At 42.7% G+C, this 12,686-nt stretch overlaps 1 protein-coding gene across 1 annotated transcript in view; it reads left to right on the forward strand.

Annotated features, from left to right (window-relative positions):
• Positions 1-10,559, forward strand: part of LOC147458217 (uncharacterized) — a gene marked incomplete at its 5' end in the record, with an annotated part of 40,331 nt that extends 29,772 nt beyond the window's left edge. Inside the window, 11 exons of the mRNA XM_086513412.1 lie at positions 5,960-5,965; positions 6,984-7,181; positions 7,282-7,489; positions 7,574-7,708; positions 7,797-8,017; positions 8,100-8,360; positions 8,444-8,766; positions 9,205-9,285; positions 9,374-9,787; positions 9,875-9,996; positions 10,287-10,559. Coding sequence (XP_086369538.1) covers positions 5,960-5,965; positions 6,984-7,181; positions 7,282-7,489; positions 7,574-7,708; positions 7,797-8,017; positions 8,100-8,360; positions 8,444-8,766; positions 9,205-9,285; positions 9,374-9,787; positions 9,875-9,996; positions 10,287-10,559 — 2,242 coding nt within the window. The remainder of the gene's footprint in view (positions 1-5,959; positions 5,966-6,983; positions 7,182-7,281; positions 7,490-7,573; positions 7,709-7,796; positions 8,018-8,099; positions 8,361-8,443; positions 8,767-9,204; positions 9,286-9,373; positions 9,788-9,874; positions 9,997-10,286) is intronic.
• Between the last annotated feature and the right edge of the window lie 2,127 nt (positions 10,560-12,686).

Consider the following 12,686-nt stretch of genomic DNA (forward strand, 5'->3'; position numbering starts at 1 on the left):
ACGACAGGCATCTCAGTGGACACAGGTGGGCGAGACAGTGTGACTGGTGCTTTATTTGAGGCAGTGGGACCTCGGCAGTTGTATGCCAAGGTCAGTTAGTTGAGGAGGCCCCATGGGTCAGTTGCTTCTGAGCCCGAGGATATGCATGCAGTTGCTACTGATTTTTACCGTGAGATACTGTCTGCAGAGACCCAGTCAGAGTGTCAGGATGCATACAGGGAGCAGTTTTGGGCACAGGTGCCTTGTCTTGTGACTGAGGAGATGCGTCAGAGGCTTGAGTTGCCACTTTAGCTTGAGGAGCTGCACATGGCTCTTAGGGCCCTCCCCCATGATAGGTGTCCCGGTGAGGATGGGCTGACTCCCAGGTTTTTCTTGGCCCATATCTCTGTAGTGCTTTTCAATACATTTTGCACACAGAAGTGATGCCTGACAGCATGAGTGAGGGCTTGATCTACCTCATTCCCAAGGAGGGTGGCTCCTTGGATAAGATTCGATAGTGGTGCCCCATCACCATCCTCAACTCAGCCTACAAAATTCTTGCCAAGGCTCCGAGTTTGAGGATTCAACCACTTCTAGAGAGCCTTATACATGGGACTCAGACAGGTTTTGTCAAGGAACGTAGTATCCTTGACAACATCTTTACTTTTTGGGAGGCTTCTGCCCTAACACGGCTCCGTGGTGAGGACCTAGTGATTCTTCCTCTCAATTTTGAGAAGGCATACGACAAAGTTGATTGGGACTTTCTAGAGGGCACTCTACGTAGGATGGACTTCTCAGATGCTTGGATCATAGGAGGAATCCCAAAATCCGAGCAAACTTTTCCGAGCGAACACTTTTTCGAGCGACCTCAGACAAAAAATGTTTAAAAGTTATTTACACTACATTTTGCTATTATGATATTAATTGAGTTGTCTCAGGCAATGCTGAGTGCATCCACATATCTGATCACCTTAAACCATCAAGATTTAAGAAACCACTCAAAATCAACGATAATTAGCGTGACCTTAGATATAAAATGTTACAAAAAGTTCACTTCAAAATCAAGAAAAGGATGAGTGAGGGACATAGTATTACCTTGAGATATCTCGACAAAAGTAAACAACTTTATAAACTATTGCAAAATAGCTTACAAAGATGAACATCAAAATTGCAGAACCCTTATGATTCTCTAGCATTGGATATTTACTCGCGGGCCCGGCCCTCAAAGGTTGAAAGAGTCCCACTTTGGTCAAAGCTGCCTAATGGATAAACCCATGGCATGTTTATCAAAAGGTATGCATTGCATTGATTAGCATCAAAATTGTAGGATATGTGTCATTATCTAGCGCTGGATATTAACGCACGCGCCTCCTAAAGCCTGAAAAAGTTCCACTTTGGTCATAGCTGCCTGGTGGATAAACTCATGGGTTGTTTCATCTAGCCCAAGCACCTGAAGAAACACATAATATATATGCTTGCATGGTATATATCCAAGCTTCTTACTCTCTCGCTTCTGAAAATCCTCACATGTGCACCGTGGAAAATCAGATAGCGTGATAGAGTAAGTTACCCCTTTTGCCAATGATCCCTCCGTATTAATGTAGAATACATGTGACTCATTACATACAATTATTACTTCTTTAACTAGTTCTGCTGACATGGTCCTTCCCAAGTCAATCCTGCATTTGAACTCTTTGGTCAACTTAGATCTCCACTTAACAACCTTGCCCTCTCTATATTTTGGCCGAAAAGCACTAGGCACTCTGCTTGGAGCACGAGCGCTCTTGTCATTTCTTAAGCCCTCTGATGTGTCACAAAGAACGAATCCACTATCTTGTAGATGCTCTACTTCTTGCAAAGTCAATGTTGTTCCCTCTGCCACGGGCCAGACTCCGGGCGCTGGTCCAGGAGGTCCCACAACCATCTCATGAACATTCCATGTATGCATGTTACTGGTGTTGCAAAACCAAATAAATCCTTCTCTAACTCCACCTGGATTTGAGTTGGAACCGGGGTATCGTCGACGTCCCCAAAAGCAAGGGGCTGGTGCCCCATTCTTAACATCAAAAGAATCCTCCTTAATGAACCGACCGCATCGATTTCTCTGTTCTCCAAAAACTCCAAAACATGTCACCTTGGACCCCGGATCTGTTCGTCGGATTGCCCACATACTCTTGGCAATTCTCATCTGAGGCCAAGAGCTGGTTACATCACGAGCTTCGTCTCTTCGCTGTTGAGAACCTCCAATGTCAACAGTTTTTGTGACAAATTCAGGCGTATGGCTATCCTCATCAAGTTGCACTTCTGCATCAACAAAGATAGGTCTTTTTTTTCTAATGCTCTTCTCTCTTGTTGGAATTCTATTCATTTCAGGACTATTAAAACCCATTTCCTCCATAGAAACATTAGCATAATCAGCTAGTTTTTTTGCAGTTGATGCACCGGAAGCACAATGCATAAAGCGCTCTTTCAAGTTTTCTAAGCCAGGTCCCACAAATGTACGAACACCTTTAAGATATGCATTATATTTTACACTTTGTAGCACTGCCATAGACATGTCTGCACCAGCAGCCTCATACAAGTTGAGATTTTCCTTATAGCCGACAGATGCTCGCATGCTTGCATGCTTTGTCTCTGATAGATTTGTATTAGGCACAAAAATACCGGATTCGTCCTGGGACACAAATCTGCCCCCCCAGTGCGACACTCTTACATCCCACCAAGCCAACCATGTTTCCAAGCATGGAGTCTCATCTTGAATAGCATGACCAACGGTCCAAAAGCGCCGTAGTTCCCCTTTGCAAATATCAGCCTGATTCTCTGTAGGGGCACATCTCCACTTCCGGCATAAGATTTTGTGCTCCTCTTGAGACGAAGGAAGAATACACTTGGTTGTGTGTCGTATCATGGACTGCTCCCAGTGAAAAGCACAAGATCTTTCTTTGCCCGGTGTGACTTTCTTCGCACCTCCAAAATAAACTGTGCGAACTGCAATCCAGTTAGCATTTGCTTCATCAGCCATAAAGCCTCTAAACTCTGGCTTTTCAAAACCCACATCTTCCACAACCTTGTTAAGCATTTTCCAAAATTCAATTTGAGCAAACTTATTCTCAACTGTAAATTCACAAATTGCAATGGTCATCAGTTCTCGTACAAACGGGTCAAATACATGTGCAGACATTGTTGGCCACCCATTTACACGATGGATGTGATCAAAATGGATCCACATTTTTTCAAGGTTGCCACCTGGCCTCATTCTATTTACCAAGTCAACCCCACTACCAGGACCTTTCACAGACATCTTAAAAACATGGGGCTGCTGATCTTTTCCAAGCTGTCCTGGAAATAGTACACTTTGTATGTAAGGGTATCTGCTTTTACTCTTGAGCTCAAGAACAGCTTCCAAGCCTTTAGCAGAAATGTTCTTTGCTTTGTTTGCAGTCTCCAAAGTTCTCTCAAATCTTCGCTTATTGGACAATGGGGTGATTGTATCCAAAAAGGTGGCAAATTCATCATCACCTATGGCATCTGAAAAAGGCTCATTTTCAGCAACTAATTTATCCATAATAATATCTTGTGTTGTCATGTGCTCCAACTGTTTTGCAGTTATGAATGGTTCTAGAGTAGCACGTTTCTTCATTAAAGCATCTATTTCAACTTCTGATGCTCTACATTTTCCTTCTCTACAAGGATGTTTGTGTTCCCCTAAATGAAGAACACATCGTGTGGCATACACTTTATCTCTTGGCAAGCAGTAGTAGATCACGACAGGACAAATGGCGACACATTCAGGAGCTTGAGAGCAATGCATACAACTCAAAGTTCCATATTCTTGAGATACTAGTCCATATGGTGGAGATTTTGCTAATCGACCTTTCCATTGAACTTCATTACAAAGCTTGAACCCAGTGTAATATGGACAGTCCAAATTTACACATCTGAGATGTCCAGAACATCTGCTAAATCTCATAGCACCCATAAAAGAATCTGAACTACAGGTTACGTATTCTGTCCACAAGTGGCTATCATGTCGCTGTTCCATCCCTGCCATTCCAGATGAGTCACCAGTAGCAGAAAGCTCATAAGCAACATATCCATCATAATATGTTGGAAGCTCCTTCACCTTAACAATCTCTTTAATCTGACTAAGTGAATGAAACAAGCGTCTGTTTTTAGGCAATGCTCGAATCATTTCAATGACACTCATGATGGGTTTTAAGGGCTCATCCGGATCTGAATCTAAGCGGATAGGAGTTTCAGAGGTCCCTTCACCAAGATTGGCAATGCGAACTTTGTAAAATTGACAGTATTCATGATCAAGCAAGTACCCATCTTCTCCTGTTCCTATTTGAATCTCCTCTAACTTCACTTGCCCACCAGACAGGGTCAAAGGATGTAGGGTAAACATTGTAGTCCCTAGTGCAAAGTGACTTCTGATGTTAGCGGTAGAAATCTCCATATGCCTTTTATCCGACATGATGACAAGCTTCTGTGATTTGGAAGGACCATAAACAGTAATATGTCTAGACATTGTAAAGATACTCCGGCTTCAGTCGTAAAAGAGAACTTATATGCAGAGTACAATATACCATAATGTTGTTAATATTTTTAGTCAAGAATATCTTTTGCTGGTGCGAGATCTCAATATACACAAGTTTTGAGGACCATTAAAACTGAGAGACAGTTTCACAGCGGCCCATCAATGCGGCACATTAAAGCAATCTATTTACTCATTTCCTTTTGGCAAGACTTTTTGAAATCAGTTACTGTTTGAAAAAAAAAACATTGCGAACAGTAAATTCTTTTAAAATAAAATTTTGAAGAATATCGTATAATTAGAGGGAGTAGAATGTTGCAGTGAGTTAGAGAGAGGAAGAAGATATTATCTTTTAGAAAGAGAGAGAGAGAGACATCAGAAGAACAGAGTATTCGAGTGTGGGTGAGAGTGAGATAGTGAGGGAGCATCTTTGTGAGACAACAGAAGCACAGAGCATTCGAGTGAGAGTGAGAGTGAGATTGAGAGTGGAGAGTGAGAGAGCATCTTTGTGAGGGCGCAGGAAGATGGCCGACAACTCAATGCCAAGAACCCGCTCCACGCCGAGGTCATCCTCACGTCGCCCTCCAGCTCCTTCGCGTCGAGGTCGAAATCATGAAAGGTATTCTCAGCTCCTTCCCATGTTGCGGTTGCCTTCCTCTCTGTACCGAGCTTGGCACGCTTGCTTCAGAGTTTTCTGCACCTGTTGATGACATGCTCAAGGGATCTGCGCCGGCGCAGATCCCTTCGGTCTCTTTCTTCAGAGCTCCTACTGAACGTTGTTATGTCTTGAATTCTGGATGTGTGTCGGTTGTATTTTCTGTGGTAAGGGATCTGCGGACCTGGTTGCTGTGTTCACTCTTGCATGCTCTGGGAGTAACGAATTCAAGACAGAGCTAGCCAGGAATTGCATGGATATCAGCACCTCATTTTGGCAGAGTGCAAAGCGCAAGGCTTTCCGATTGCAGGCCTGTTGCCCATTTTAGTGATTTCGCTCCCTGTTGATGGCATGCTCAAGGGATTTGCGCCGGCGCAGATCTCTTGGGTCTCTTGCTTTAGAGATTTCGGCAAGTCCTTTTTTGAACTTTCAGCTTCTGTTCTCAAGTGATCTGCACCATTGTTCAAGGGATTGCAAAGCAAATGTTGCTTAAGGGATTTCGGCACGTTGCTCAAGGGATCCTTCGGCTTGTGAGAAATTTCAGCTTCTGTGCTAGCTCAAGGGATCTGCACCGACGCAGATCCCTTCGGCCATTCAACTTCTGCATGTTCTTTTATTACTTCAAGGAGACAATTCTCACAAGCTTGGGCTTTGATCAAAACAGTCTCAATAAACTTCCCCATGGGTGCACTCATTAAATTTGCTCAAGGGATCTCTGCCGGCGCAGATCCCTTCATCCTCGTTGAAATTCAGTTTTGAACTTGTGACATTTGCGTATACCGAGACAGTTTTGAGTCCGCCAAGCTGTCGGCCAGTTTCAAGATGTCTTGTTTTCTTGAGATCGGCCATTGCTTCGGATGCTACCGTGAATTTAAATGTTTTATTGCAATGTTTTATTTAATTTAAGTAGCCCCTTGCTCGATTTATAAGTTTTTAAATTTAATAGCTCAGACTACGCAGTTTGAAAAGACACTTTGCTCGGACTACGCAGTTTGAAAAGATCCCTTGAGTTAGCGTTTAAGGTTGAAAATTCTCATGTGAGGGGTCTTAACAACTTTCAAGTTTTATTTGAAATTTTTTCGTGCGTGCAAAAGAGACCTTGGCCAATATTTGATATCATTAAGTCAATAAAGGTGTTTGATAGTGGTTTTTCTTTAACTTTCTTTGTTTGCTTTTGATATTTTGGCAGTCCAAGGTCTAGAGGACGTTCTCGTAGGAGAGTCCTTGATACCACGCCTATTGGAACATATGATTCTACAGACCAAATCAGTTCTGTGTCAGGCACAGAGTTGGGGGAGGGCCATGAGTTGCTTGAGGATGATGTTTTATCTCCTGAGACAAGACCAGGTTCTTTACATGAGGTGGATCCCGTTTTGGCAGCTAAAGAAAGTAATTTGCAAATTGTGCCTTGGGAGATAAGAGATGAGGTTTCTGCAGCCAGTGAACCGAAAGATGAATCCAATGCATTTACACATAAAGGTGCCGATATTTTGGCTTCCACTAGACTCTTCAGCTGCTTTGAGTGTCTGCCTATTCCACTTTGTCGTCTCTATCCATATGCCAGAGTTCGAGGCTTGAGAGACGATTTAAGTGGATTGAAGTCAGCGTTTGCAAAAGAAGGCTACATGCAAGAAAAGGGGTCCTTCATTGTTTCCTTGTGGACATGTCAAAAAGAGAAAAAATTTATCACAAGTGAAATTAAATTTTTTGTTTTACTTTGCAAGCTATTTTTGCTTGTATTTTTATTATGTTAACCAACATTTAATATTATGTAGATGAGGTGAATGATGAGTTTGAGATGGAGTTACAAAGCAACCCAAAGCTATCAGATCTTGTGGGCCACATGTTCTTTGTTTGGGAGGGGAACCATAGAACAGTGGCTTGGACTCAAGCCATTAAAGAAAAATTCTCTACTTCAAAGGATAAGCACTCCAGAGTTCTTTGTATGATTATAGATCCAACCAAAGTGCCTGAGATTGCCTTGCTCAGCAGTCTTCAGAGAATGAACTTGTGAGAGCTCTTTGATAATTTGGAGATTACTTGGAAATCTAATCTCTAAGCTTTTAATGCATTATAATTTATTCTAATCTTTTTTTTTTGGTGTTATTAGCATGAATTCCCACTCTCTTGTTACTACACATCTTCGAGATGAGATTGTGAATTTGACTCATATTTGTGCTGCCGATCCTAATGTTTACTTAAAAGCTCTTCCGGAGAAAGATCAAAAATTGATTGCAGATGTCAGAAAATACTATTCCAAGGGGGAGGAACCATGGTATCCACTCACACGCAAATATCTTGCACGGCTTGTGTACGATGTAAGTAAAATGCTTTCTCTTTCTTCTGTGTTAGTTAGTCATTTAATTCAGCAATGACTGTATTTACTTTGTGTTGTACGATAGGTGCAAATGACCAAGGAATATAATGCAAGGGTGGATCAACTCTCTCGCGAGAGTTTGTCTGAGGAGGATTTAAAGAAAGAGCAGGAGAAAAAATATCACGATCTTACTACAAAGTATACTGATAAGATTGGAAAGGTATTCTTGTATGTTTGCAATTTTGATGTTGTGCATGATATGATTTAAATGGCATATTTTTATGGTCACTGTTGTTTGATTTTATAAGCTTCTTAACATTGTGGACCCACAATTGGGGACGGATTGGCTTGCCAAAGTGTTATCATTGAAATGGGGCCCTGGAAGTTGGGCAACATTGGAGAAGATCAACTTAATTGCAGTTGTGGATGCTCCAATACAAAACAAGTTGTTGTGGCTATCTCTTCTAGAGGCAGACAATCTCACTCGAGCTGCGTATGGCATCAAGAAAGGAGACCATGTCTATAGAACGTAAGTCTTCTCTTATTACAAACTCCTTAGTCTTCGAATTGAGTAATGAATGGTTCTTCAATATGTTTTTTTTTGGGTGAAGCTGGCTTCGTAGAGAGGGCTTCTTGGCTAGGGTCTATGATAGAGCATCACAGTTGGTGACAGATATGTTGGGTACATGTGGAGATGTAGTATTATCACTTGACTGTACCCTACTGTTCTACTTTGAGGAGATAAAACTCGAAGCTAGGGCACATCTATTTCCTTTGGAGGTGTCCTTGGAAACGAGAACAAAAGATGCTGACAAACAAGCCCTCAAAAAAATAGACACTTTGTGTATGGCTGCACAAAGATTGGCATACAGGTACTTTTTTTATCGTGTTGCAAGGTAATGAATTTTATTGAAATATATGCAATGTTTTTAATTGCATTATGTTGGTTTTCAAGATTCTTGGCCTTTTTGGTGTCTCGAAAGAGTCTTTCTTCGATTCCACTACTTGCTAGAAAGTGGACACAGTTGGACTTAGCTGGTTCATGCATGTATTCAGAGAAATTGCATAAGCTTACATCATGGGAGATTGAAGCTTGTCCATGGTGGATAGACATGGAGAAAGACCATATGCTAGCTCGTGAGAAAGACCTCAGAGATGCCATGCGTAGAGATGCAGCTTTTGATGCCATCGGAGTTAGTACTGTGCCACCTGTATTGGGAGCTGCAGGTGCAGGAGTTCCGCTTGGACCAGCTACACGACCTAGAGATTCATCTTCAGGTAGAAACACAAAACCTTATTCTAAGTTTTGTCATGAAATGTATGATCTTGAAATTTTTTGCCTGTCCAGTCAATGTTTTAGATTTTAAAGGCATTTCTTAGAAAAGAATGTATTAAAAGCACAATTCACTTAAAAGTGAAACCACTTTAGACTAATTTTAGATTATCTCTCTCTCTCTCTCTCTCTCTCTCTCTCTCTCTCTATATATATATATATATATATATATATATATATATATATATATATCTTTCTCTCTTAGACTCTCACATACACATATATTCCACACACACACACCACATATGTGCTCTCTCTCTCTCTCTCTCTCTCACACACACACACACACACACACACACACACACACACACACACATGCACACATATGCAAACATGCCACTATGAGTATCTCTCAAAAATCTGAACGTAATTCTATTAAAAAGGTGTTTCTCGAAAAGGAAAGGAAGCTGTAGTAGATACTACTCAAGATGGTATGATGGAGGAGATTATGCCATCCTCACATGGTAGTGCTATTTGTACTTGGTATCCACATTATACTTTGTAATCAATTACTAAATTTCTTGTTTTAATTTTGGATTGTTATTTTCTCAGATATTAGTGGGTCTTCGCGATTACGTCGTGTCCTTTCATTTGATTATGCAAATGATATCTCGATGCATGGTCAAACTAGTCATGATTTCGATCGATGTATCGCTGTCCCTGGGGATTACATTGCCATATCTGGAGATTTTTCATTGGGAGTTCGATCTCCATCTTGGGCTATGATTCATGAGCATATGCTCAAAGCCCGCCCACGTGATCTTGTTTATAGGCTGAGTGGCAAGTCAGTTGCTTGGGCTGCAAATTTTATTTTTCTAGACCTTCCTTATGGAGGTTTGATTAGTGGCTACGATGTCAGTCCTATGTGGGATAGGATCACAGAGGATCATGTTCGTGCGGGAATTCATCTCACATGGAACACTTTATCGGACTCGGGATGGTTGTTAATCATGGCCTCTTTTGCAGGTTTGTAGTCTTTCACCACTTTAAAGTACGTGTTTCAGGTTCACATCTAAAGGTTAATTATTACTCATGAGGTGATTTGTATTTTAGGTGATTCACTTAGATGGGTAGAGAGGTTCACTATTGCCTCCGACATGCAGATTTATCGGCGGATTGTGGTGCTTCATCACACTCCTTACGGATTTATGGAGACAGGAGGAGACAGAGTTGAGGTGACCACTATTTTCTATTGGGTGAAGGAGAAAAAAAAATTATTTGTAGTTTTGAATCTTTTATACATGATATCATTTTTGTGTGTGTGTGTGTGTGTGTGTAGTTCGAGACTTCGATGTTGTACATGGTGCATCGACGGGGACCCACACCACCTATTTACACAGCAGAGAGCATGTCTTGTTTTCGAGCACTTGGCATGAGGCCAACAGATTCCATCATGCAACATTATATTCCAGGCACCTCGATATGCGTTTCGATTGATGGGGTTCCTTGCCGTGGATCATTACAGAGGAGCGCTACTTTTTTAAGTGCTTTTGTGGAGATGCTATGCAGGAGTAGAGGCATCTGCTTGGAGTTTGGATGTGGTACTGCACCTATATTGGTGGCATGTGCGGCTTCGGGACGAGTGTGTGGTTCACTGGATTCTGATGATAACATTATAACAGCTTTTTTGCATTCTATGTTCCATAGCAAAAAGAGGAGTAGAGAGGAGGCTTCAGCTCCTGCTGACTTGGAGGATGAGGGTGATAGGCCTATGGGTGGAAATCCTTTTGATGACTAGTGAGGCTCCCATCCCATAGCTGGACTTTTTATACACTTTTTGGATACTCTATTTGTGTTATGGTTTTCTGATGCCATTGTGTGTTTAATCATCTCTAACTATGTCTTGAGTTTAATGTTTGCATAAATGGTTGTGAACGATATCATTGCACTCATTTGCTAGTATATAATCATTTTTGTTTCTTTTGTGAAGTATATTGCCCGTGTCCGTCGAAGCGGAGGCGACACGAATGGCGTCGGATAATCGCTTTGATTTGCAGCTTCTCGAGCAACCTCACATGCACAATATATATATTGATGATGAGTGTGACTCGTCATAGGATTTTCTTTTCTTCATAGGAGCTTTAGTTAGAATATTTTGCAATGTACTTTGTCGATATAGAGATTGTTTTGGTTGTCTTAAAATTCTTGTATGGGTCAAGGTTAATTGATTGATGGTCTGATCTTTTTTGGTTGTTTGAAATATTGTTCTCTCAAGGTTAAAAGGTTGATGATCTTATCTTTCATTTCGTTTAATTTATCAATTTTGTATCAATGTGTTGTGTTTAGAATTTTGAATCAAAGAATCCATTTGTAAGAGGTTCTCTTTTCTTTTGAACTCGCTCGACTTTTTATATCGCTCGAATTATTTCGCTCGCCTACTCGCAATACTCATGCTCACACGTTCGGTCAGACAGGGCTGTCCTCTTGCCCCCTTCCTCTTTCTGTTCTATTGGGAGGCGATGAGCAGGTTTTTGGTGTCGCAGCAGGTTGGTCTACAGGGCTTAGCACTCCCTATTTGGGGAGATGAGATACTGGACGCTGAGTTTGCCGAAGACTCAGACTTATATTTAGATGGCGAGGAGGCCAACCTTCTCAGGTGTGAGCAGGATCTGGAGACCTTTTGTTTTTCATCAGGTGCATTGATCAACTGGAGAAAGACAGTGGCTTTCTCGGTTGGTAGTGCTCCTCTGCCTGATTGGATGCCAGGAGAGGGTTTTAGGTGGATTCCCCCAGGGACTGCAATTCGGTACTTGGGCTGTCAGGTTGGTTTGGACTTGTCTCCCGAGCAGTAGATTGCTCCCCTCCTCTTGTCTATCAGGAGGAAGTTGTTACATTGGAGCTTATCACGACTTTCTTTGGTTGGCAGAGTAGTAGTGGCCAACCAGGTGTTGTTGGCGACTATGTGGTACATCACTTCTTGCTGGATCTTCTCGAGTTCTTGTATCAACCACGTAGAGAGGCTAATCAGGAACTTCCTTTCGTCAGGATGTGACACTCAGATAGCCCGAGCCAAAGTGGCTTGGCAGGTCATCACTCTTCCTTGTTCACAGGGAGGGCTTGGGATCATTGACCTAGCATAGCAGAGCAGAGCCCTTCTTTGGAAGTTCATAGTCAGAGGACTTCTTCCAGGTGAGGAGCCCTGTAAGTAGTTCTTGCTACAACGTCTTCGTGCTAGGGTGCCTCAGGCTGGAGGCCCCTGGCGACCTTCGATCAGATGGATCTTCACAGATATGCACGGAGTTGGTTTGAGCAGGAGACTGGAGGATCTTTTCGGTGTGAGCTTGCTTCAATCTTGGGAGCTCTTGTGGAGAGTTTTGGAGCAGAGACAACCTACTTGCACGGAGGAGCACCTATGGCAGCCCCTTGTCTAGAACCCCATGGCTAGCACTCAGAGAGGCCACTTGGTTGGTAGCCGGCCTCATGTTTCCTGGGGTCCCATGGCAGTGGGTCAAGCGCGCTCTTTAGGTGACTGGCTAGAGTTCACAGGCTTGTCAGAGGAGGTGCAGGGTATCCAGCACAGGGCATGAGAGGGGTGTAGAGCATGTGACAGGACATCTCAGAGGCAGTTCCAGCTGAGTGGCTCACGCCTCTCGAGCCAGTAGCACCCAGGTGGATGGGAGCCTTCACACGACTAGAGTTTCTCATCTCAGTCAGGGCCTGCTCAGAGACTATTCCATCCCTTTTCTTTGAGCTTCAGGTTGCGGGACGCTTACAGCGAGTTGCAGTAGAGGCCTCGCAGGTGGCAGAGTGCTATTTTCAGAGGATCAGAGTAGTGGGCATCTGTGGAGGGACTTGCGTCATCGATCCTGACCCAGCAGCTCTTGAGACTGGACACTAGAGACTGTGGGCTTGGGAGTGTTGTCCA

This window comes from Adiantum capillus-veneris, chromosome 5, assembly GCF_014529385.1.
Source record: "Adiantum capillus-veneris isolate H3 chromosome 5, ASM1452938v2, whole genome shotgun sequence".
In the NCBI taxonomy this organism is placed as follows: Eukaryota; Viridiplantae; Streptophyta; class Polypodiopsida; order Polypodiales; family Pteridaceae; genus Adiantum; species Adiantum capillus-veneris.